Source organism: Python bivittatus, unplaced genomic scaffold, assembly GCF_059951505.1.
Source record: "Python bivittatus isolate LINGU-HERP-01145 unplaced genomic scaffold, Pbiv_v1 ctg000020_np1212, whole genome shotgun sequence".
NCBI classification, from domain to species: Eukaryota; Metazoa; Chordata; class Lepidosauria; order Squamata; family Pythonidae; genus Python; species Python bivittatus.
In genome coordinates, this window is record NW_028277030.1 from 72,604,149 (window position 1) to 72,631,065 (window position 26,917).

Here is a 26,917-nt window from a genome sequence, read left to right on the forward strand (position 1 = left end):
GCTTTACCTGAACAAGAAACAGGGCAAATTAAAATCCCACCACTAATCATGGGATACAAAAGCATGGAACCAAGGTATATTCTGTGAAATTGAAGCAGATCAGAAAACACTTGTAAAGTCATCTTATTATGAAAAAAGAAATGTTTAAGGAAGGATTAGAGAAGGCCATTTTGGAAAAAGCAATGTGTCATTATATCATGCTAATCAACCCCTTCCATGTCAGTATTTGGCAGCTTCAACACTGGATGATCTTGACCAAGTTCTACTGTGTCTCCCTCTGGTTCCTGTGCTGTGGGCATGAATGTTGGATCAATACAGGAATCCTGTGTACCTTGTGGCTTGGAAGAAGGTAATGTCAGCTCCGGAGGACAAACTGGATCACATACTTTGGGATCATGTAGTTCTTCCACTTTTTCTTCATTGGTGGTGATCATAGGCATGTTCACATGAGTCACCATGAAAGCTGTAGCCAAATCTTTTGAAATAATTTCACTGGTGACAGATAGCTCATCAATAGCCTGACTTGTAATTGTAGCCTTATTCTCCAGACTATCCTCCACTCCAGCCTGCTGTTCTTCCTCCTCATCTTCCTCTACCTCCTCATCTTCTTTGCTGTCCTCAGGGAATTGTGCTTCTTTTATTTTTTTGTACAATACATTCCGTTCATCCTGCAGAGCTCTGCAAAGATTTTCTAGCCTTTGAATTTTCACTACAAAGCATTCATATTCCTTGGCCCTCATGGCTTTCTGTGATAGAGTAAGAAAGCAAAACATTTGAAAGCTGCCAAGCTGATACATGACACACGACAATCTAAATGGCCAGATCAAAACTCTCCTTTTTTGTTTGCTTGCTCAAATACTGCTTGAAAGGTGACCCCAAGATCCTATCATTGGCTTGGCCATTTCTGCAAACCTTGTGGTTTTCTGGGCCTTTGATGCCCTGGGATTTTACATTCGGTTTATGCAAATCTATAGAGCCAGCTAAGACTTCTCAGAGATGCTAATCTTAGCTGGCAGGATGTGAAAGGGTGTTAGGAGGGGAAATTGGGAAATTGCAAGTTATAGCATGTAACTGTTAGCCTTTCACTTCTGCAATGCATGAAGGCAGCCCAAGACATTCCGTTACTGCGTTTAAATCATGCTTTAAAAGTCTCTTTTATGTTCTGTCTAACTTGCTCAGTGAAAAATGCAAATGACATAATTGGGTTGTGCAACCATAACCCAGTGGTCACTAAGTACTCCAGCTGACCATGCACACTGACAGCTAGATTGTCTCTGAATTAGTGTGAATCCAGATTTTAGAGATGTTCCCTTATTTTGTCATTTTGTTTCCCATGTGCAACAAGAGCTTACATAACTCTACTATGTTACTTCATTTATTAACGGCCACTAAGCAGATAAAATAAGTAAATATGTACAGTATTGGAAACCTCATAATAGTGGCGTCAGAGCTCCATTGTTAAGAACATTTTAATTAGCGAGATTATATGGCTTTTAGATGTCATTGATTTTAAAATTTGTTTCTCACCTCTTCAATCATGTCTAGTAAAGCTTTATTGCAGTTCTCAAACCTTGCTTTCCATGTAGCTGTGTCCTTTTCCAGTTTTTTCATTTTCTTTGTCATCTGTGAAAAAAGGCAAAATCTAAGTGCACATAGGAAACAAAATGAATGTGATCCATTCATTTGAAGTTTAACATTCAAAAGGAATGTTAAATTTGACTTTTTCTAAATTGCTTTCCTCAGGGCTATGTAAGCTAATTGAATTTCTATGCAACTTCCATATTAATTTAATGGATTTTGTATGAGGATCCTAGATCAATAGATGGTTTCCAATTATTACTCTCAAAGTTACTAGCCCCAAACCTAAGGGGCTATTTCCAGCATCATGTAAGTGTACTTACTCACGTGGCTAAACTTCCTTTCTGCCTCCGTATGCTGCTTACGTTTGATACAGTATTCCTCAATTCTCTGAGACTGGGATACATGTAAAGGGAAATATCCATTCTTCTAGTGGATACCAGTTCATTAGCGGACAGGCATACTTCGTGTGTGGATAGGCACACCAACCACGAAGAGGGAACAACAAAATGGAAAGATGTTGGTGGATATATTGAGGTTCTATTCCATATTCCCCATCTGGGTGAATGGACTGAAAAGAATATTAGGGATGGGGAATATTTCAGAAACTATCCCACCCACCAAAGCCTAAATTGCATAAATAGTCTCTCTTTTTTAAATTATCTTTCCTTGCTTCTGTATACCTGCTTCAGTTCAGAATTTCTTCTTCCTGTCTGTAATTACTGGTGGTCTTTCAATGCTCTTGCTAGTCTAGAAAATTTAGCTAATCATCCTTTCTAGCAACCTGAGCTTCACCAAAGTTTTGGGGAACAATGGCATGACTTCATACAGGAAGACGTGTGGGAGAACCTTGCTATACAGGGAAGGGGAAAATCATCCAAACTGGACAGATGGCCCCCACCTTCCCTTATATGCTGTCTTCCTTTATATCATAATTACCATTTTTTGCATTTCTATACCTTTCTTCATCTAATGGTCTACAAAATGGTTTACAACAATAAAAAGAGATGAACTATCACCACAAAACTAAATAACTAATTAAGCAACTAACTGAAACAATGTAAATGACCAGTGTACAAAATCAGAAGCAAATATATTGGGGCATGAATAAAAGGGTCATCTTAAGCTGTCCAGGAAGCGCTCTCATGCTGCAGGGATGCTTTTTCTAGAGTGATGAAAGAAGGAGAGGTGGGAAAACTTTCTCCTGCACTTGCATCTTAGGATTCAGATCTATGCTTTCATATCCAAAGATTATGAAAATGAGTTTTGGCACCTTCTTCCTGCCCTTGTATCTTAGGATTCAGATCTATGCTTTCACATCCAAAGATTATGAAAATGAGTTTTGGTGCCAGCCCTAACATTCATCCTCATTTTGATTTATATGATCACTTGTCACTTTATGAAGATGGAATGGTTCAAACCTCTGTGCAAAGATCTATGAATCCACATTAGTCACGTTAAAAATGCCTATAGGAAAAATCAAGGATGCATAATAAATACTTATAAACACACAACTGCCCAAGTACTGCAAAGCCAACATCTTTGCTGTTTCCTTCTCTCTGGAGATCATCAAAAAAATATATCAATCTATATGTAATACTACAAAACATAAGTATATGAATACAGATGTAACACTTGATTGTTTTTCTGTTATGCTAGTTGAAGTTGGTGATCTCAGAATGCTGTTGCAGTAGCATTACCAAATTATACATGGTTTCCATCTGACTTAAAAAAAAAAAAGAATAATACAATGGCAACTTAATGGCAATTTTGTGGGTAATTCCAAGCAGTAAATAGACTTTAAACATGTCAATTATCAGCTGTACTTAGATGTCAGCTATGTAGGGCTGACATCAGCATGGAACACTTTCCATAAGAATCTGTTCTTCCATTTGATAGCATTTAATTCTATTCAATTAATAATATTCTCATCTGTTATTAACTAAATGACTTAATGATTCTACCATCTGATCACTCCTTCCTGAACTTTTAAAAACATGATCTGTGGCTCATAGCACTATGGTTTCTTTCACAGTTTGATAAGCCATGATATCCAAGCACTTCACAGTCTTTCCATTTCTCCAAATGAAAATGCTTACAAGAAGATAACAAAGCAAGCAAGCTAGAAGGATGGCATTTTATAGAACAAAAAAGAAAAAGAAAAAGAAAAAGGAGTTGTGTGTATAATCACACTTTTTATTATGGCTAATGCTATGACATTTATAGTGACATTCTTTGCAATATAACTCAGAGTAATACAAAGGGCCTTCATGTTTACAACATGAACTTTTTATGGCTATAAGACAGACATTTTCATATTATGCTGCAATCTCCAAGTGCCACAGAATTGTGATACACTGATAGCATCAAAAATGGCAGGGACAGAACTTTGTTTCTATCCTTAAGGGACCTTTTTAAAGTAAAAATTCCTTTCTAAAACATGAAGAACCATCAATTGTCACTGTATCTGAGAGCTGTGACATTGGAGAGTTCTGGAGGACTCAATGGAGAGGCTGGGGAAAGCCATAGGCTACATAACAGCTACTCCTAGTTTACACATGACAGAACAATCCTATTACTCATTTGCTGAGTGGTTTCTAAAGCCCTGCAAGCTACAGCCCTATTTTATGTTCTTCACTGAAGAAACAAACAAACAAACCAAAAAACAACATTTCATACAACGAGTGCTAATAAATGAACTGATCTAAATATCTGAGAGCATGATAGAGCAACTTAGGACCCAGCAGATCCTCAGATTATCAGTAGAGAAGTGATAGCTTTATAAACAAAAATGTGTTGGAAAGTCTTGAAAACCAAGCTAAATCAATCTGAAAGACATTCAGTGGTGTCATTTAGCAACATGGAAAGCCTGAAAAAATAGAGTTGAAATGTAACTCATAACTCACCTTGTCCATTTCTTGCTTGAAGCTGGCAAACACCTCATTGCTTTTTGTTAGGGTTTTCTGAAACTCCTCAAATCGATCAGAATAGAGAGTCAGCTGCATTCACAGGAAAAAAGTGTGGTCAGTTACACCTACCACTGCACAATAACAGTATTTGATCCTCAAAAGATTGCAGAAGGATAATAAGATGCAACTTTTAGCCTGGAACCTAAGGTAACTTAAAAGAGTTTACGGAAGAAGAAATTTCCATCCTTTTCTGCTATCTCCAAAGTCATCTAGAGAATCAAGATGTTCCTGAACAATGAACCACTGCTTAAGTATGAGTCAGCAGTGTGCTGCGGCTGCCAAAGAGGCCAACACAGTCCTAGGCTGCATCAACAGAGAGGTAGTATCACAAGGGAAGTGATAGTACCGCTCCACACTGCACTGGGGAGGCCGCATTTGGAATACTACATCCAGTTCTGGTCACCACAATACCAAAAAAAAAAATAAAAATGCTGAGGCCCTAGAAAGAGTGCAGATAAGAGCAACAAAGATAAGGGGTCTGGAGGCTAAATCCTATGAAGAATGGCTAAAGGAACTAGGTATGAAAAGGCTGAGGGGAGAGACACGATAGCAGTCATCCAATACTTGAAGGGCTGCCACAGGGAAGAGGGCATCAATTTATTCTCCATAGCATCTGAGGGTGGGACAAGAAACAATTGGCGGAAGCTCATCAGAGGGAGATCCAACCTGGAAATAAGGAGGAATTTCTTGACAGAATTATTAAGCAGTGGGAGAGCTTGCCTCCCAGAGTTGTGGGTGCTCCATTGCTGGAGCTATTCAAGAAAAGATTGGACAACCATTTGTCCAAGATAGTATAAGGACTCCTGTCTTGGGCAGGGGGTTGGATTAGAAGACCTCCAGGGACACTTCCAATCCTATGATTCTATGATTCCATGAATGGGATATGGTGTAAGGAGTGGGGGAAACTCGGCTTGAATCCTAAAGGAAGTTATATTAAGGAGGTTCATTAATGAAAATTTTCCTTTCCCATTCTTGAATATCTTCTATAGAGTTAGATAGTGATGGCAGCTTGTGACAGTCCAGATGTAGTTGCTGAGCTTCAACTCCCAGAATTCCTCACATTTCCCTAGGCTGCTTGCACTTCAACAACAAACTGGAGTGCCGTAGGCTGCCTGTCCCTGCCCTGCTGACCCATGTAACTTAGGGTACAAATGATTGCTACTGGGAGAAAGGAATCCAATATCTAACATAATCAGCATGGCATAAAGAACAGTTTCCTGACAATTATACCATTTCTGATGTTCAAAATCGCAAATTTCTAGCCCTTAAGATGTCCCTAAATGCTTAAACAGATGAGGATAATCTTACTGGTTTAGCTATATGAAGTTTGGGAGATCACATTTGTAATAAGGACAAAATATTTTTGTTTTCACATTTTTTCTTACCATGGACAAACCCAGCTCCAACTTTGATGTTTTATAACATCCCATAATGACCGTTCCTCTTTGACTTGTGCTGCTGTGCCTGATCTAGCATAGATTAGCATCAAATTCTTGTCACTGTTGCTGATTCCATATATTTAACATACTCCATAATAATCAAAATGGATGGTAAAATAGGATAAACATCTAATAGCATTTGCTGAATTTCATGAATTCTTTGTAAAGTAATGACTGTATGCTACCTTTAAATCTTCTTAAAGAGAAAATGTTCATAAAATAACATGGAATAGATGGAAGAAAGACAAGGATCAATAGTCTTGGTCAATAGAAGTAATGAAAAAAAAAAGCACTAAGCCAAATTACCCAAATTTTCAGGTTAATTAGACTGCAATACCAGTTGAAAGTGAAAGGAATTAAATTTAACACATGGAGACATTAACTTGGGGAAGGTTGTGCTAAAGCATGCTACACTATTTCTTATAGATAGAAGATAAAATGATTAAACAGACACTACTTTGACTATCACTGATAACCAATACTTTTCTATTTCTGGCCATCATAAGTTAAAAATGTTAATTCTTCCTACCTCTTGCCATGTGATAATTATAACAGAATGCTCCATGCTGATATTTCCAATAAATGTTATGGACTGCTCCATACTAATATTTCATAAGGATTTAATCTGATGCGTGCTACTGTGTGCTTCCAGAGAATATGCTTTAATGGGGTTTGAACATAAATAAGTTTAGCTACATTTCGTCCACTTTTACACATCTAATATGTTGAACATGACCAGTTGAAAAGGTACATAATACAATCAACAGCCTTATTTTACCTGGGCCTGGAGAACAGTCTCTTGTTCCTTCAGCATTTTTGCCTGTAGTTTCCATTCTGCAGCTTGGTTGAGTAGCTATTTGGGATTTAAGAATGCACACAACATTTGAAAGATCAGAATCGTTTAAATTTAAAAAACCTTTGCAAGTATGCTATTTGTAAAACTTTGCATCTAATGAAATGACTGGGATCCACAAAAATATATGGAATTATTTCTTTTAAACAAATCTTTTTGTTCTAGTTAAGTAGTTTTAAAATAAGCACTATCAATCTAAGAGAAACGTTCCTACGGGCTTTTCATGTGGTTTTCAGAGCTTTGTCCTTTTAAATCCTCCTTGCTTTGGGAAACAACAAAGATTAAAATAAAATCCATGTAGTGTGGTGATGGCGATAGCAAGGCAAAGGGAACTACTAGTTAGTTAATGTGGGATGACTAATCTCCAAATATTCTGAAGTCTAAATTAGGTTTTGAACTGTGGTGCTGGAGAAGACTCTTAAGAGTTCCCTGGACTGCTAGGAGGTCAAACCAGTCAATCTTAAAGGAAATCAACCCTGATTGCTCATTGGAAGGATCGATAATGAAGCTCAAGCTCAGATATTTTGGCCACCTAATGCGAAGAGAGATCTCTTTGGAGAAGACCCTGATGCTGGGAAAGATTGAAGGCAAAAGGAGAAGAGGACGGCAGAGGATGAGATGGTTAGATAGCATCACTGAAGCAATGAGCATGAAACTGAGCAAACTCAGGGAGGCAGTGAAGGACAGGAAGGCCTGGCACAATATGGTTCATGGGGTCACGAAGAGTCGGACACGACTTAACGACTAAACAACAACTAAATTAGGTTTCAGACTAAATATTAATCCTGCAAACTATCTGCTTTTTAACATTTCTTAACGTTTTGCCACAGCTGCACTGTCACCTATTTAAACTGGGATTGGTCTCTGTATGACAGTGTTGTCCAAACTTGGCCACTTTAAGATGAGTGGACTTCAACTCCCAGAATTCCCCAGACAGCCATGCTGGCTGGGGATTCTGGGAGTTGAAGTCCACTCGAAGTGGCCAAGTTTGGACAACACTGCTGTATGACATAACCAAATAGAACAGATGAGGCAGAAACTGCTTGTATGTGTAATCTGTTCTGGCTCATTAATGAGTTTTATTTTGCCCTCTCTGGTCTTAGTTATACTCTATAGCTCAACTTGACATGTCTAATTTACAAGACAAATCTGGGAGCTACTTGTAATAAAAGCAACTGTTCAAAGCAATATTTTCAATTAGCATTTTTTTTAAAAAGGCTGATTGTATAGCCTGGGGTTTTCTTCCAAATCAAAAAAGTTCCGTGCTGATATTGGTGTTGTTATTAATAAAATATGAAGGAAGGGAAAACCAACTCATAAAGAATATACAACTACTGAATGCAGTTGGTCGGTCTTGTTTGCTCCTAGAAATAGAGAAAAATTAATATTAAACAGCTTGAGGCTAAGTTTAGTAGAAGCACTGAGGCCCTTCGTACTGCACCCTGGCTAAACTGCCCTAATCAAACTGGGGCTTTAATTAAAGGCAAAACATTGTAAGTAACAATTTTGGAAAGAAAGCTTCACTTCAAAATTAAGCACTCATATTTACAAATATCTATTCTTGCTCTAGAACAAACTCTAGTACAAATATCAAAAGGTATGAATTCACTAATTCCAGGACAAGTCAAGGTGCCAATCTGTTTAAACAGATCAAAGGTTATTTGCATCCAACTGTTAACAACCAGATATCACTGGTGCTGAGAATAAGGTTGCAACCACAGGTAACCCTATCAGATCCAGGCTGCAAACCCTCAGATGACCATTAGATGGCAAAGAATTCTCTATATTTCTCTACTGCCACATAGTGGTCATCTAGATTTCTGCAGCCCAGATTTGGTCATTTTCACCACTGGTAACAAGGAAGCTATCGGCTATATCGCCCAAAATTCCCCCAAAAAGTTCACATCAGATTGTAATTTTCCATGTGAATTGAAGAAAATTATATTCACAGGAGTGGTTAATTGTTAACTAAATTTAAGTAGTGAACCTTAATTTAATGTACATGAAAATAAAATCAATTTTAATTTTTATATTGACTCCACCTCTTCTTTAGTCTGTCCTCACCTACTTCTTGGAGTGTATCACATGATCACACCATTGTACAATGAGAAATTAAAATGTATATGTGAAAGATCCAGGAAATACAAATTTTGAAACAAAATGTAGAAAAGGAATTTCTACAACTGAACATTGATCAAAAGTTTGTGCTAAAGGATATTTAAATTTTGAGCGTTGCATTACATATTGTTTGAATATGATCAATACTTTTTTTTTTCCAATTATCCTAAATTATAGGAGCACTAAGCTGGTTGGATTGTATCCCAATCAACCAAAGCAGCAGCAAATAAACTTCTCTGAGGCCACCAGGAGGCAGCAGAGTTATTCTGCTGCTAATGTAAAATGCAAGGTTAAGCAATTTCAAAGCAAAAGCATTCTGATCTTTGATATAAAATCTAATTATCAGTTTCCCTCATTTGGTGTACAGTAAAGAACACATAATGCTGTAGATGCTGTTGCAAAATTTGTTAAACATTCAAATGAATTTTTGAATCATGACCTATTGAAATATTTTCATCTAAAAATAGGCACCTTGACAATGGATCTACTTGCTTTCTTGCTTGTTCTTACCATAAGTAGAAATCTAGAGATCGCTGTATTCTCAGGCGGCTTCTTTTCCCATTTTGTTTTTTCTCTCCCCCCCATCCTACTACACATACACACACACACACACACACGAGTTGGCAGTGGTAAGAAATTTCTGAATCTATAGCTATGTATTTAAAATATTTCTATACCTCTGTTATACTATGTTTCACTGGGCAGTGAACACTATTAAATATATATTTACAGAATTTAAAATAAGACATGCAAACTAATTTTAAATAACCAAATATATATTGAAACACATTAACCATTAACCATTGTGGAGCACTGCCACCAGATGTCCTGTACTAGGTGAATAAAAATATGTTCAGCATGCATCTACATTGTAATAAGGATGGTAAATACTTTATCTTGGGGCATGGGGATTGTTCTATAGAATGAATGAGGAAGTCAGGATTAACTCCCTCCAACTCACATGAACATTAACCAGGAAGCACTACAAAATGGTAGAATATGTAGTTTGAGCCCATGGGAGGCATACAACAGGGCACACTGAAGAAAAAAGTGGAACTAGAAATTTCTAGATATGGAACTAGAAATCTTTAAACTATTTAGCATTCATCTGACTTGTAAACCTCCAAATCTTGATGGCTATTTCTTTGAGTGTCCTGAGGCTCAGAGATATGTACAGGTAATCCTCACTGATAGTAATTGGGACTGGGAGCTCCATCGCTAAGTGGTGCGATCATAAGGTGCGATGTCATGTGACTGCACTGACTTACGACGGCAGTTTTGGCAGTCCCAGTTGCTGCTGTTCGGTGAATCTCACAGGGTTGCAGCTTTCTGTGGTCACATGATCGCCATTTGCGACCTCCTGCCAGCTTCCCTATTGACTTTGTCGGAAGCCGGCACTAAATGGTGATCACATGACCATGGGATGCTGCAACCACAAGAATCCGTCATAAGTACCCCTCATTCAGTGCCATTGCAACTTCGAATGGTTGCTGAACAAGTGGACGTTAAACAAGGACTACCTGTAGTAGAATGGCTAGAATACTTGGATAGGAAGAATGTGGGTTCAAATTATTATTCAGTCATGAAGCTAAGTAATCTCCAGCCAGATCTTATTTCATTCTAATAGTAATCACAAAACTCCAGGGAGAACAAATTAGGTGACTATATGTACACCTTGAGCTCCTGAGTGGAAACATCAAACGTCACTATGACAAATGAATTCATTGCTTCATGAGACCAGCAGATACTTCTGTTTTTTTATACTTAAGGGAGAGTGAATATACCCAGTGCTGGAATGGGAGTCCCGTGTGTTCATTCAGACTACATTCTGACTCCTAGAGGTTCAGACTGGTGCACAGAGCACTCCTGCCTCTCAGAACAAGATTGGGCTAAGGGTTACTGAGTGAGCTGCCATGGCTGAGGATGCAACCGCATCACCCTAATTTTAGTCTGCTAACATAGTCACTACAGCATCCTGGCTGTCAGAGGAGAGAGGTGAGAAACTGGGAGGCCAGGAGTTCTAGTCCTCCCTTAGGCATGAAAGCCGCTGGGTGACTTGGGGCCAGTCATGCTCTCTTAGCCCAACCTCAGAAAGTTGATGTTGTGGGGAGAATAGGAGGCAGGAACATTACGTATACCACCTTGAGTTGTACAAAATAAAGGCAGGATATAAATCTATAAATAAATAAATAAATTCAGAGATGAATACAAACTATACATAAGCAACTAAAAAAATGAGTACATATTCCTTTTCTCGCTGATGCCGTTCTTCAGCTTCCTTCATGACCTCTTGCGACTGTTCCAACTTGGCATCTACCAGTTTCTGCTGAAGTTCCCTGTGCTTAAATATTTTATCAAGATGCTGGAAGGAAAAAAGAGAGAGAGAGAGATAGGGGAAAATGCTAGAGTACATGATTAAGACTGCAATCTCTATGAATCTGGGAATAAGTCTCATTGGGATTTATTTTTGAGTAAACAAGTACAGAATTGTGCTGTTAATAACATACGTAAAATAGCAAAAAGTGTTTCAAAGTTGTTATTGCATTCTAAACTTCTACTTGTTGGACAGATTATTTAGATTTTTAAATTATTTAAAGATTTTAAATATCCCCGGTAAAAACAATTGTGAAGTTGTAAGCTACAAAATTGTGTATAAAATCAAGTACATAAATTGAGATTTCTTAGTTTATGCATTATAACTTCTTTATAGCTGCCGAAATTTATTTGTAGCATTCCATGTTTATTTTATTTATTTATTCAATTTATATGGCTGCCAATTTCACCATAGCAACTCTAGGTGGCTAACGTTACATAAAAGCACAATACAAAAATAAACATCAAAGTACAACAATATAAAAGCCTATAATGGCAGCCAAGAGCAAAGCCCAATCAGCAATAAAACAACAACATCTCATCGGTTTCAGCTAACTTACTGACTCCCAATGTTAAATATATTGTCTTTTTTTTTTTTTTTAACTAAAGAGCAAAAAGGAATGATTAAACTATGAGTACTGAGTCTGGAGTAAAAGTTCTGTGGGATGTTAGCTGCAGTGAATGGAGGAACTGCATTCTATAATAATAGCTACAATAAAATAAAAACTACAATAATAGCTCTATTCTTTGAGGGAGGGAAAAAAAAATCCCAAATCTGTAACAAGACAGGCAAACCCCCCAGAAGTTCCAAAATACAGTTTAGACATTGTAGCTACCAGTCCAAAATTGCAAGGGGAATGAATCCCTGATTGATTTTGCATAACTTTGCATAATTTGATTCCTGCAACACCTAACATTCTGGGATAAAAGGATGGTTACTATTACTCCAGTGCTACAAGGCCAGATCTAACTCTTGGCTTTGGGTGGAACATCCTGGAGAGAAGTAGTACAGGTAGTCTTCATTTAGTGACCACAGTTGGCACCAGCCACTTGTTAGTTAAGTGAAGTGGTTGTCAAGTAAAACCGCAACTGTGCTTATGATCTTTCTTCAGCTTTCCTTTGCTTTACAGACTTGTGAAGGTCGTAAATCTGAGGGCTGGTCGCAAAGTTACTTTTTCATCACTTTCATAATTGCGAATGATCCCTGTATGAGGCAGTTACTAAACAAAGACTACTTGCCACATTGCTCTTACCTCCTCTCTCACTTCATACTGATCAATGATGCTTTTCAGTTTTTCAGCCAGCTCAGTATTTTCCTGGCACAACTTCATGTTCCTCTCACTTTGCTGCTCAATCTGTGCCTGGATATCATTCAGTGTGCCCTGGAAATGATTTGTGATCTCTTTCCTCTTTTCTTCTTCTTCTCTTGCCCGCTGAAGAGTCTCTTCCTGTAATGCAACAACTGGATGATGTTTCTCCATCATTGCAGTCTCATCCAGGAAGAAGTAGAAAAGCAGATTTCTATCCTCCTTCACCAGCTGATATCCCAACAGTAATGAGCAAACTTAAGGTACGGCCTTTTTTTTCTTTTTCTTTTAATTATTAAAATGAAACTAGTAGGGATAAAAGGAACGTAAGAAAACACCAGAAGCCTAGGACTAAATTAATGAATCTAACTCATGGGAATTTTATAGTTCTGTGTAGTCCTCCTGGAAATGGTTTGCCATCCCCCTCTTCCAAGATTTTTTTTTTTTTTAATCTTCCCAGTGTAACTTATGGTCCTGAATTTCCTGGTGCCCTTCCATCCAAATACTAGCTAGGTCCAACCTTTAGTTTTTTGAAATCAGTCAAGGATGATTAAGGATCTATCTGAGCACCCTCTAAGAATATTTCTTCTCAAAAAAAATCTTGGTGGACATTTGCAAAAATACATCCCTCCCCCCAATTTTCCCTCTCTCTCATTCTGGTTCAAAGTATTGTCCTTCTAATGCTATTCACTTCAGCAGACTAGAGTAGACAATTCTTTGCATTAACACTTTGCTTGTCTTTTCGTACTTCTTCCAGAGGTCTTTTTGGGAGCCATTTCCAGTACAGAGGGCTAGCCTGGGGTCTTATATATCCATATAATCAGGTCTCTGTATAATGCCTCAATGCTTTGAATATAGAGAGCCTCTAAAAAGTTGCTGCTACCAAACTGTAGTTATCAATGAGAGACGAGGCAAAAATTATTAAGTACGCAAGGAAAAACAGGTTAACTGTTTTTAATTAAATATAACATTAAATGCAAACGCAAATTTAGATTGATAAAAATATAGGGAGAGTTGATTGCACCCATTTATTTCTCCCGGCCACACTTTTTTACAAGAAGAATGCCACTAATTTGCTGCTCAAAGGCTAAATGAAGCTCTTGGCTTGAAAAACTTGATTTGCTTGGGCCAGGACAGAAATGGATCAGTTATATAATTCAGGCCTTATCAGTCTTTGGATGCTGCCTTAATTGCTTTTACATTAGCTTACATCAGAGATGGGCCAGTTTTGCAGCCAGGAACATGTATTTGTGTTATTTTTGGCATCTTAAGGCTGGAAGGAGCGGTGATGTAATAATGGCCCACGTGAGACTGGGACCGATTTCTTTGGCTGTATTATTGCCTTATTGACATTATTTTTGTGGGTTTCTGGAGGAATTTATATTGTTTTAGGTGTACCAATCCCACCCAACATGGCCACTGGTATACCTCACAATTCGTCACTGCACATAAAACTGAAGAAAAGCATTATAACACAGCACCTGTTTCCATACATTGCCACTGGATACATCAAGGGAATAAACCTGGGTTATATCCCTGTACATCTGGCTTCAGTCATTTTAGATGAAAGTGGGAATCCAGGAAATAATATTAAATTAGGCATAATACAGGAGTAGATTTCAGTTGTTTCCAAAGTATAATTTAGACAGAAGCAGGAAACCACTTTGTTGCTACTAGTGTTTAACGTTTAAGAGTTAATGGTCCTTGCCAATCTATTGTGAATCAGCTAAGGATACCAAGTGAATTTAGCTTTTCCTTCTGACCTCCCCTAGAGAACTTCTCTTCTCATTACCTTCAGGGTTTTGTTGTGTCTTTGGAGTTCCCTACAAAGGCTCTCCAATTTGCTCCGGGCAAGGATGGCTCTGCTGTGTTCACTCTGTAATTGGTCCTTCTCCTTTATGAGCTGTGTCTGTCTTTTCTGTAGACACTTCAGTTTTTTTTGTTCAGAACGATGTTCTTCCATCTGAAAGTATGTGGACAAGAATAAATAAGCAAAGCAAGAGAACTTAGAACAAATCCATTCTTAGGCATTTAATAGATATGATACCACTCTGTATCTAACATAGATATTTAGGAATAATTACTGGAATTTATTTAGATTTCATAGAAGGCCAAAAAAAGCTAATTTTCATTCAAATAACCCCAAATAAAATAGATTATTTAGCTAATTTGCAATGGCAGTGGACAGGTAGAGGAGGGGGAAAAAGTGTCTGCTTGGTTTCTTTCACACCACAATTAAGTGTGAAATCAAGGGCTGAGTAAGGATCACCCCAATTAATTTCTCCACTTTTATTCCAGATCCTGCTCCAAATGTTATCAGTTCTTCAGTTAATTATTCCATTGCCAAATTATTATTTCCATAAATTCCATTCAAAATAAAATTAAGTGATGTGCAATTCAGTTTGGTGTATGTGGGGGTGTTCAAAATACTGGCTGGGTGACAGGAGATGAAATAGATGGTGGAGAAACCATTTATTTTTGCCTCTTTTATTCAGAAATCTGGTAATGCCTTTTCCAACTAACACATTTTATCAAAAGGCATATAATAAAGTCCAACTAACAACTCTAATACATTTAATAAAAATGCCAGAAGCACTTAATAAGATGTGTTAGTTGGGAAAGGTGCTACAGATTCCTGATTTTTTGCCATCATAGACTAACATAACTCTCCTCCTACAATACCTCTTTTATCTAGTTAGTTAACAATATACAAGTCAGCAAAGCTTCATAACAACAATAAAATAATACAATAAAAAAGAATGACTACATCACACTGCAGTAATTCTATCATGGTGCAGGGCAACAAAAATTTAGATCCCAAAGGCATTCTGAAATAAACAGGTTTCAACAAGCTTTCAGAGGATCACAAGGGAAGGGGCCTCTCTTGCCTCTGAGGGCAAGCTGTTCTATAGGAGGGAGCCCCTGAATGGATGGCCTGCCTCTAGGTCTCCTTTTGTTGGAAGTCCCCATAGGTGGGAACCCCTTGGAAAGTACTCTTTGCTTGTATATGCATTGGATGAATAGATTCTACTTGGAATAGGTGGTATCAGATAACTAACCCAAAAGCAAACTGCCAGGGCGGCTGCCATAACAGTATAACATGGGGATAATGGGTCTGATCCTTATCACACAGGCAGGTGCATTCTGTACCAGCTGAAGTTTCTGGATGGTCATCATGTAATATGAATTAAGGTAATCCAGGTGAGTGGCAACAATATGAGTGACTGTACTCAGTGCCTCCCATTTCAGGAATGGCCACAACTGGAGCACTAGCCAACACTGAGGAAAGACCTTCTTGACCATGGCATCTTCCAGCAGGACCTATGAGTCCAGAAAGCCCCCCAGATTATGGGCCTGTTCTTTCAAGAAGAACACAACCTTGTCTAGAGTTTCTTTTGGCTTCTGAATTAACAGCCACTTTGTCTTTCTTGGGTTGAGTCTGAGCCTGTTTCTCCCCTTCCAGACTCTGATGGTCAGCCCCACTAGATAGACAGGTCAGGAAACTGATTCCACAGAAAGACCGCAACTACACTTTATTGAGATAAGCTGTAATAACAGGATCTTGCAAGTCTGTTTGTTCTTCTTATACCCGAGTGAATCAGGGAGGTGTTTGCCCGAGTTACTTCCAAATATAATCTTGCTTCCCAGGACTTAAATAATGTTTCATTTCCCTTTGCCTAGGTAACAGTTCTTGCGTATTTCTGTCAAGGTCACCCCCCCCCTTACTCTCTACACTGACACACTTCAAACATTGGGAGAGGACCTCCGTTTATCCCAGAGATATATATTTAGGTATTTTGATATTGATGATGCTTCCTGTCAAGCAGGACTGCTGATACTTGTGTGTCATATATAGTTGAGAAAGGCAAATGAGTGGGAGAAACTTCCCTTCTGCAAATTTAAGATGGCTTCTTCCACGCTTCAGCAGGGATCTTAAAAAAATATTGTATCTGCTTCCAAGTTGCAATCTGGCCATTTTGCATCACGTAGGACATGTTTTTAAGCAGTTTTTTTCCCCTACCACAGATCTCTGTAAGTGCTATACTAACCAGTTCAGCATACTTCTTAAATAAGACATCCAATTTCTCTTCTGGTGTATTCAGCTTGGTCAAATGTTGCATCAGCAGGGTAGCCTCTTTTCCTGAAAACAGAAAAATGGCATCCAGTGGCCATCATCAAAGTGAGGATGCATCAGACAAAATTAAGATTGTATGAATATATTTTAATCTGAAAACTGTGGCTATTTAGGTTTTGTTGCTTCTGTATTTTGAAAGATCAAGAAGATGGCGCACAGAACACCTACTGATGATGAACTCCATTGCTCTCATTGCTACAGCAATTTTATACCCACTTTTTGTCTCAGAATTAAAATAATTATGTTTTGTAGGATAGCAAGCTAAAAGAATGCAGAAACCTAGATGTCAACAGTGTTATATTTCCAGGTTGTCCCACAGGGCTGGGCCCTATTTTTCAATGCTGTTGCAGTGATTCTGGCCCTTTGGGTTAGGGCATGGCCAGAAGATGGTGCAGGGACTTTGTCACTAACCTATCATGTCTATCTTGTTCCCTATGCTGATTAATATCTACGTGAAACTGCTGGGGAAGGTCACTTGGCTCTTGGGAATAGAATGCCGTCAAAATTAAACTTACTGTGTGCAATAATTTAAGAGAAAGTTTTTATAAAATGATGTATAGATGGCATTTGACACCTGTGATACTATGAAAACTGTATGAGAACATTTCAAGTACATGTTGGAAATGTGGAAAAGAGGATGGAACCTATTCTGTGTGGTGGACTTGTGAAGTGGTCAAAAAATTTTGGATGGTGATCCACAGGACATTGGTGAAAACAATAGGAATCCCTTTTCAGGTGAAACCAGAACTGTACTTATTAGGGTTTATGGAAGAACAACGGAATAAAAAGCATGATGTCTTCTTATTGTATATGATCACCGTGGCAAGGTTGTTAGATGTACAGAAATGGAAAAATAAAGAAGCCCCAAATGTGGAAGATTGGATATGTAAAGTTACGGACATGGCAGAGATGGCAAAACTGACATGTCTAATGAGAGGGAAATCTACAGAGGCTTTTATTAAAGACTGGAGTCCGTTTATGGACTATATTGCAAAAGTAGAGAAAAGTAGCTTGATAATGGGTTTTATAGTCAAGCTTTTAATTGGTTTTTAAAATATTAATTATCATATATACTCGCAGATAAGCCCATCTGTGGATAAGCTGAACCCAATTTTTTGGGTGTATTTTGGCACCTAAAATTCTCAGCTTATCCGTGAGTATGTGTGGTATATCCATTTTACTGCTGCATTTTGCTTACACTGTTATAAGCCCCTTTAATGCCTATATAAGCAGAAAGGCAGGGAATACATTTAATAATCAATAAAAATAAATGAAATAATATCCATTGTTTTATAGTGGAGATATGACGTAGGAGAAGGCTGTGTTATTTAACACAACAAAAGACTGAGAAAGCCAATGTGGCGGACTGGGATGTTGGGCTGAGAAGACCTAGATTCAAATCCTTACTCCATCACTGGACTCAGAGGGTAGTTTTGGCCCTCACTCTCTCTGAAGTCTACTACTTTAGAGGGTTATTGTTGTGGAATAAAATGAGGGGAGATCCCCATGTGCATTATATCTTGACCGCCTAGCAAATGCAGGATAAAATAGAAATTTTAAAAATGAACAGACTGGCACATCTGGGGTCCAACGTACAAAACTGCACCATTATTGATCAATTACTACCCACTTCCATTATTGTGATGCTTATTGATGCCTGAAAGGGGTTTCTAATTTTCAAACCATTTCACTTGAAAACAAAGCAAGTCCCCACTTTTCAGAAAAGTCATGCTTTTTTTGCAATGGTGGAGAAGACAGCACATGCGATCAATGTCAAATGCTGAAATTTTATAGAGACCACTGTGGTGCTTTTCCTGATATAGTCAATGAGTCACATTAAGTGCTGCATTTCAGTTACAGAAATAACTACTTGCCTAATCCTTTCAGGATTTTCTTTTCCAGTTTTTGTTCTTTCTGAATACTGGCCTCCTTTAATCCAGAGGCATCCCCCAAAGGGATCTGTTCTTTCTCAGCCTGATCATGGCCATCTTCATAGTCCCCATCCTCGTGATTGAAAGATTCCCCTTTCTCAGGTTCGTCTGTGGATTTCGTATTTCCTTCCTCCACCAGACTGGTAGCTGACCCATAGGTTTTAATAATGTCCTCCAGCTGTCGGCTCAGCTCCTCGGATATATCACACAGCTTTATTTCAGGCTCAGCCTGGGCTGCGTGTTCAGGGGACCGAGGTTGCAATGTCTCCCTTGCTCTCCCGAAGCCATTCTGAGAAGGCAAAACTTCAGGGTTGTCTGCGGAAGGCAACTGTTGCTGTTCAGCTTGGCCACTGGGGCTTTGGTTGTGGTCCATGCTGGATTCCTGGAAGCACAGAGAGTTCCGTTTTAGGCAAACACCCTGAAGATTGCAAGAGGCAAAACAATCGATGCCGAAGTAGACAGTTTTAGCTTGCTTTTCACACATGATAATAGACATGTTATTTATATACAGGCTTATTTAGGTACTTATATTCCACACTTCTAAGGTAATGCCAGGCGAATAATCTCAGTAATAAGTAATAAAAGGTAAGATCACAATGAAAAGATGTCCCAAGAGCCCAGCAGATGTAATCTTATCATAGCTTTGTCTAAGTAGGTAATGTGCTGCCCTTGAATTCCCCCAATTCCTACCCAGCATGAACACTGTGGGAACCTGTTTGAGACAGCTATATTATCAATTATGGGCAAGCATCAAGGCACTTATTTGATGTCTTATTTTGATGCTGCCCAATTCTAGCCAATTCTGGGTGGCTTACAAAAATAAGAGCATAATAAAAAACAACAAAATTAGAATGAAACAAATTTAAAAAATAGCATCAAAATAATTGCAAGATGGCAGTCCAGACAACATGTAAAAACACAGAGCATCACAAAAAAGGGAGTCCCATTCACCCTACCCCAAAGCCTGGAAGAATAGCCAGATTTTCTGGAATGCCATCAAAGTGGGAACCATATGGGTTTTGGGTGTCATGCCAGAGGACAGGCACCACTACAGAGAAGGTGCACTTCCTGGATCCCAAAAGATGACACTATTTGAGGGGACCTAAAATGTGCCCACTCTGTGGGATTGTACCAGATGGGCAGAAACAATGGGACACATGTGGTCCCTCAAATAACTGGGCCATTTGCCATGTAGGGCTTTATAGGTGATAACCAGCACTTTGAATCACACCCGGAAGCACACTGGCAACCAGTGCCACTCGTGAAACAGAAGTGCCACGTGGGCATGCTGAGGCAAGCCCATCACTGCTCATGCTGCTGCATTCTGGACCAGTTGAAGCTTTCAAGTGGTCTTCAAGGGCAGCATTGCAATACTCAAGCCATGACTGTCTGGAGGGCTGACTGATCCAAGATAGGGCACAACTGGCACACAGGAGAGTTGTGCAAATGCCCTCTTGGCCACAACTGCCACCAGCCCTTTGAGCAGGAGCTGTGAGTCCAAGATAATCCCCAAGTTGCACAGCATTCTTGATTGGGTGAGTGCAAGCCCATCCAGTAGTAAAGATGAAAAATCCCCAATCTAGGTGGTCCCAACAGCCACAGCCACAGCCACAGCCACTCAGAATTGACTTGGAGCCAGTTTCTCCCCATACAGACCCACACAGCCTCTAGGCACTGGGACAGAACTTTGACAGACTCCCTTGGCTGGCCTGAGTTCAAAAGATACAACTGGGTATCATTGGATCTTAAACTGTGGATGACCTCACCCAGTGGTTTCATGTAGATGTGAAACAGGATGGGACAGAGCACCGAAGTCTGTGACACTGCACAAAGGAGGGTCCTAGGGAGCAATTGCCCCCCCCCTCCAACACTGACTGGAACCAACCAAAAAGGAAGGAAGAAAATTACCAGAAAATGGTGCCGCTAATTCCCAACCCCCATAGTTGGTCCAGAAGGATACAGTGGTTAATGGTATTGAAAGCTGCTGAAAGATCATCCTCATCCTGGCTCCACCACAGGTCATCAGCAAAAGTGACCAAGGATGTTCATACTAAAACCCAGCCTGAACCCTGACTGAACTGAGTCTAGATAATCTGCTTCCTCCACAGTCCTCTGTAACTGCAGCCTGACCTCTTTCTCAACAACCTTTTCTTTTTATGGAAGGTTGGAGACAGGATGACACTTATCAAAAATAGTTGGGGCTTTTGAGGATGGGGTACACCACACCCTCCTTCACGGCTACCAGATCACTCCCTCTCTCATAGAAGCCAACATCACCATATGGACCTCACTATAGGTGACCTCCCTAGTCACCTTAATGAGCCAAGAATGGTCTGGGTCCAACAAACAGGTGGCCAGGCTAATAACACAGAGAACCCTGTTTACTTCCTCGAGTCACTAACTCAACTCATCCCAGATCACACCACCAGACTGTGCCCCTAACCTCAGCTGGACATCCCCAGTTGGAGTTCAACTCGGAGCAGATCTGATGTCTTTCAAGAAAGGACAGAGCACCCTTCCATACAACTGCTTAAATTCTTTCCTATTCTTGAATGTAATTGGTGGTAGACTACTCTGTACTAACCACATAGTTTTAAAAGACTAAATAGTTCTCACTTTTATAGCAGATCTGAAGGAAAGGGAGCAAGTTATTTCAGACATTCTGGAGGAGAAAAGTCCCAGATGTGGGCTTTAAGGCCGTGTAACACATATTTCTTTGGACCAGCGTGGCAGCTCTTCTCTCACAACAGTTCCATCTTTTTCCTTTTCTGTTATTGATTTTAAAGTAATTTAAGTTTGTATGTTTTGCTTTTTTGGTTCTTGCTATTTCTGACTCATATTAAAAAATGCCTTGCACCAAAATGTACCATTGGATGGCTGTTCTTTCTGTAACCTGTATGTGTCTGGAATGGTAGCAGCTATTCAAGCCTTTGATCTGGGACTTTTCTCCTCCAGAATGTCTGAAATAACTTGTTCCCTTTCCTTCAGATCTGCTATAAAAGTGAGAAACAAGAAGACTAATTCTTCTGATACCCACGCTAGCGGCATTGTATGCCCACACCAACTATACAGCTTATGGCAATTGCATGATATACTCAGTAAATTTAGCATCTGCAGAAAACCACATTTCTTCTCATCCCATCAAGTACCAATTAAACACTAGGAGGTGGTCTCTCAGCTTTTGGGCTTCAATAGCCAGAGAATTAAAACAGTTTATACCTGTTTTGAAACAGAAGTGAACATAGATGCCCTGATATATCAGTGAGCTATGGACATATACATTGTGTTAATGAATTCTATAAAGACTTTGAAATGTTACTCTGGTCCAAAGAAATGTGTGTTACACTGCCTGAAATGAAGAACAACTAACCTGACCCATTTTCTGGGATGAAGGCAGCTGCAGGAGAGTTTCAATCTGCATAGGAAAATAGCAGCTGATGACAATTCTAATTTTGCTGTTTGCATGTTTTCTCAAACTAACGCAATGACCCTTCTGGAAACTGTTACAAAATCTGTGTATTGCAGGGAAACACATGCTTTTCTGCATATGTACAACAGTAGTAGTTCCCTAGGCTATGCTCAATGAACAAGGAAGTTCAAATAAATAGAAATGCTGAATGCAAGTAGTTTCAGGTAATTCAGAGAAGCACCATTAGAACAGAAGGTGGGTTGGCTGCATGCTTGAGCCCTTTTCTCTTGATGCTGCATTAATTTTGAGTGACTAGACTAGATTTGGCCAATCAGTTATCATTTCCCATTGTGTGGGTTGTAAAACAAAGATGAACACTACTGCCTGTTGTCATATTATGATTTCTGTCATTTTCACATATAAATATTACAGCTTAGTATAAGATTTGGTGATAATTATCCTGGTTTGAAATCTTTTTCAGAACAAACTCTATTGGATTGAGTACAAGGAAAAAGGCATTAGTAGACATGTGTCTGATCCTGGATCATACTATATTGACTGAAAAATGTCTGAGTAAGACAGAAAGCTCATTGAACAGGATAGCAATTTGCTGTACAGAAATATGGGTAGATGTGTATGTATTTTATATATACACACACACACACAATTGCATTGTGGATTTTTCAGACAAGAAACCTTCATGGACCATTGGAATTATATCACAGATTGCATTTACACTGTATTTTCCAGTTTAAGATACCTGAATTGCATGAAGTACAATGGCTAAAAATAGGAAGTGAATTTCTTGGCATACTTGGTTGGTATTGAACAAGCATCTGATTGTTTTTCAAAGAACTGCAGTGATACACGTTCTGCTATCTTGTATGTATCAGCTTCAGAATTCTGATTTTGGATAATGCATAGCAAAGGAAGGAAGTATGATTGTAAAATTCATTAAACCAAGAGGTTGGAAATCTTTCTTTTCATAAGAGTCCAGTTGTGAGTTTTCATTAAGAAGATGGTAGAAAACGTCTAATTTTCCTTGTGATTTCCTGCTTGATAAACAGAAAGCACCCCCAATCAATTGCTCTTGGCAAGCTGCAGAAATGAGGACATAAAGAACTGACCTGTTTCATACATTGATATGCCATGGCTTGTTGAATCAAGTGGTAAGGTTCAAACAAACCACATTATGGCTTAGTATAATGTATGAATCTAACTCATCTCCATGGTTTGTCTATTATTAAGAAAAGGCATGGTACATGCACTACAACTGAAGGAGATCTTATGGAGGCAGCTGAAGGCAGCACCATATGGAGTGCATATAATAATTATGCAAATTAAACAGGGTCTTATCATGAATATGCATGGAAGGTGGTGAACATTATTTACTTATTTATAGCCTGTCCATTATGCATATAATCTCATCTATAGTAAAGTTACAAAAGGTGATGCTTATGACATAATAGGGAGAGTGGTGTAGAATCTGTGGTCTATCCGCTGCAAAGCCTGCTGGTGATTTTAAGCTATTTTAGATGCCTTCTGGAGCAGGAAGAAAATACATGCTATGAAATAAGTACAATGTTCCACTTTAGTTTATACATCTGTTTACTGATCATGGTGTGATGTCATCATACCTCATATGCTTTGTGGAGCCATAGTGTTATTAGCATGTGTCTGATGTGCTCTTCAGGGAGATATAGCTGAACTTTGTTTACTACTAAAGTAACACCTGTTTAAGATCCTTATTTTGAAGGCTACTCTAAGTTCGGTGATACTTTTTTCTAAAGTAGAAACAATATAATATATTCATATATCAATGTCTTCCTAATTACTTTACACATATTAAGAGTTACCAAACAGCTTATCAACAAGTTGCCTTAACATCTTTACGTTGTTTTCTTCCTCTTTAAAGTAGAGATGAATTATGCAAAATGTCCTTCTCCTTGTCACAAGGACTTTTTCACAGTAAGACAGTTTAAGAGTTTGCCTATTTTTAGAGCTTGACTCTCCATTCCCTTCCACCCAGTAGATCACCCAGAAAGACACACAGCACCTGCTCTAAAGTCACAAGCTATTTTCAGCCTAACCAAGAAAGGATGATAGAGATCACTCTGGAGACTATCTTTATTATTTATATTTACAAACCACATACCCAAAGAATCCCACCAAAAATTTGAAAACAATTCTGTCTACTTAGAAGCAAGCCCCACTGGGATGAAATGGGACTTATTCCCCAAGTAATCAATAGATTAGTAGTTAGTTGGTGCCAATTAAAATGTAAGCTTTGCCCAGACTGGTGTGTGTGTGTGTGAGATGGGAGAGAGACACACAAGCATCCAGCCTTTGTTACAGCTTGTTCTCAGACATAAAAACAAATCTCAGTGTTTTCTAATCAATTCCTTGAAGTACCATAGTTTATTTCAAAAATTGTTAGAAAAGACCTGAACATGATATATTTATAACAAATTCAGAATATTTCAGTTGTAATAAAAAGACCATTCCAGAAACATATACAGGACTTCTCATATTTTAAGCTAACCATGATAATGATTTGGGTTTCCTTGTCAATAACTTCATGGCTTTCATATTACATTCTTTGCATTCTACTTTAAATCCCCTTTCTCCTAAAATACCAACTTTGTATTTGCTTATTTTACTGAAAATTTCAGCAAGGCAATCTTGTCTTTCTCACGCACTCCCATGCTTTTATCTGCTAAATATTTAAAGCATAGAAAATGATACTGTATAATAAAAAGACCACCCCCAGCCCACTTTTCTCAGCTACCAGTAAGAAGAAAAGGATCTGGCACACTTACCTAGAGGGGCAAAAAAAGAAAGATGCAGAAATTGATAAGAGAAGGCCCAAAGGAAGACTCTGGCCACATAGAAAGGAAGAAGGGGGAGAGAAGAGGAGGAGGAGTAAATGACAGCCGGCAAACACACTCCCAAGTTTGAAAGCAGTCTTCCAATCCCAAACGCCAAAACGAAGAGGCACTCAGTTGGGCTTCAGCAGCTGCACAAAATGCAGGAGGAATTTCAACAGGTGCATGTTATCACACCAACACACACACAACATTTTACTAACTACCCAAAAAGCTTTTTTGCTTTGTGAGGACAAGACCCTGGCTTTTGTTTCTACCTGGCTCTTGTCTTTTCTCCTACAGTGCAGCTTGTGGAAATACTGAGATTGTGTTTACACAAGATGCTTATGTGTGATTCATTTAATCATGGTTTGCTATGAATTGAATTTTCAGGGTCTGCGCAACATACTGAAATGTAAATGGACCACACAGGCTGGATTTGCAGGACATGCTGGGCTAAAGTGTGGTTGGGTAGTTTGTGGTTCAGTGTGTTATGGAAACCTAACCGATGGGGCTTGTGCATTAGAAGGTAAGCTGTTGTTCATGAGTTTTACCATCCTGAGAGTCTGCACATCATGAGTAGACCCTCACAGATCCAGGCAACGTATATATTCCTACCCAGATTAAATGCCCTTTCCTTTCTCTCACACATACACAGGCACGCATCTTTGTTAGTCCTTAGGGACAAATTGCACACAGAGAGACACAACATGTTACATCATTAAACTACAGAAAATACTGACTCCTCCTATGGCCATTGTTGGTAAACAGTTGAAGGGAATTCCAGAAGCTCTATCCTGCATATTTTCCCTACCTAGTTTCTAATCCCCATGACTTTCTTCCTTCCCAGGTTTCATTAATGCATTTATTCTTGTTCATATTCCATAAACATAATCTAAACTTGATATTAAATAAAACAGTTTAACAAATAAAATATTTAATAAATATTACATAATATACTTAAAACCCCAACTCGATTTGTTACTAAAAACCTTGTTTGTATAGCCATAGTTAAAAATCTGGCTGTTGCCACTGTAATCTCAGGATTTTCATCTGCAAGTAAAATTTTTACATACTCAGAAGTATCTTTTCCTGGTTTGGATTTTAAAATAGGCCAGATAACTTCCTGCTGAAGACTCATAAAATTCACAATACAATAAAATATGATCCACCATTTCAGGATCAGTACCATTACAGGGACAAAATCTTTGAGAGATGGGGATTTTTTGAAATCTACCATATAGCATATTTGATGGCAACATATTTAATCTGGCTTTTGAAAAGGCTATTCTGTATTTACCTAAATATAAACTATTCAGATATTTACAGAGCTAAAAAGTATATCTGTAATTAATTCCAAAGGTTACAGGTGAACACAATACTTTGGCTTTAGCCATTAATTCCTATACTGAATTATCCCATAGTCTTTGTTTTATACAATGAAATGCTGAAGACATACCCCTGGAAAATATATAATCAGGATCAATGCCAATCTGACTCATCTTCTGGGTCATCTGTTTAAGCCACATATCTACAAAAGGATTTGGGATTTCCTGAAGTGATCTTTCCTTTTTTTAAAAAAAATGTATATTTGCAACCGAAACTTAATAGTGCTTAATCAAGTCTTTGTTTTCAAAGGACATTGCTCAGTTTCCAAGAGAATAACAGAATTTGGAACACAGCTTGGGACACTTAAGAGATCTTAAAAATGTCACCTGCAATTGTGCTATGTTTTTATTAGCAAATGTGATCCAAATTGGAGCTCCGTATAAACGTTGAGATACAATTTTGGCGTTAAAAACTTTTATTGCTGCAGGAACAAATCTCCCTCCTTTTGAGTAAAAATATTGAAGCAAGGCTGTCATAGTAGATTTTGCTTTCAGAAGTATTGCCTTGCAATGATATTGCCAGGTTAGAGCATGGCTAAATAAAGTGCCCAGA

General features: G+C 38.6%; 1 protein-coding gene and 1 long non-coding RNA gene across 2 annotated transcripts in view; one reads left to right on the forward strand and one right to left on the reverse strand.

Moving 5' to 3' along the window:
• Positions 1 to 200: 200 nt before the first annotated feature.
• Positions 201 to 25,089, reverse strand: TXLNB (taxilin beta). The gene is made up of 10 exons (XM_007423527.4): positions 24,932 to 25,089; positions 18,647 to 19,085; positions 16,687 to 16,778; positions 14,430 to 14,600; positions 12,584 to 12,778; positions 11,200 to 11,319; positions 6,765 to 6,839; positions 4,485 to 4,577; positions 1,528 to 1,623; positions 201 to 746 (listed from the first exon to the last, which is right to left on the reverse strand). The coding sequence occupies exons 2-10, from the start codon at positions 19,074 to 19,076 to the stop codon at positions 201 to 203; spliced, it is 1,818 nt and encodes a 605-aa protein (XP_007423589.1). The 5' UTR covers positions 19,077 to 19,085; positions 24,932 to 25,089.
• Positions 12,778 to 26,917, forward strand: part of LOC148217092 (uncharacterized) — a 56,534-nt gene continuing 42,394 nt past the window's right edge. Inside the window, exon 1 of the long non-coding RNA XR_015796321.1 lies at positions 12,778 to 12,900. This is a non-coding gene — a long non-coding RNA (uncharacterized LOC148217092). The remainder of the gene's footprint in view (positions 12,901 to 26,917) is intronic.

Bases quoted from the DNA above. Each gene is read 5' to 3' on its own strand.
- TXLNB (XM_007423527.4), bottom strand. From the start codon at position 19,076: ATGGACCACAACCAAAGCCCCAGTGGCCAAGCTGAACAGCAACAGTTG. The intron at 6,840-11,199 runs GTACTCATTTTT...AATCCCAAATAG, and splicing joins ATCAGCGAGAAAAGGAATAT to CTACTCAACCAAGCTGCAGA. The intron at 747-1,527 runs GTGAGAAACAAA...ACTCTATCACAG, and splicing joins TACTAGACATGATTGAAGAG to AAAGCCATGAGGGCCAAGGA.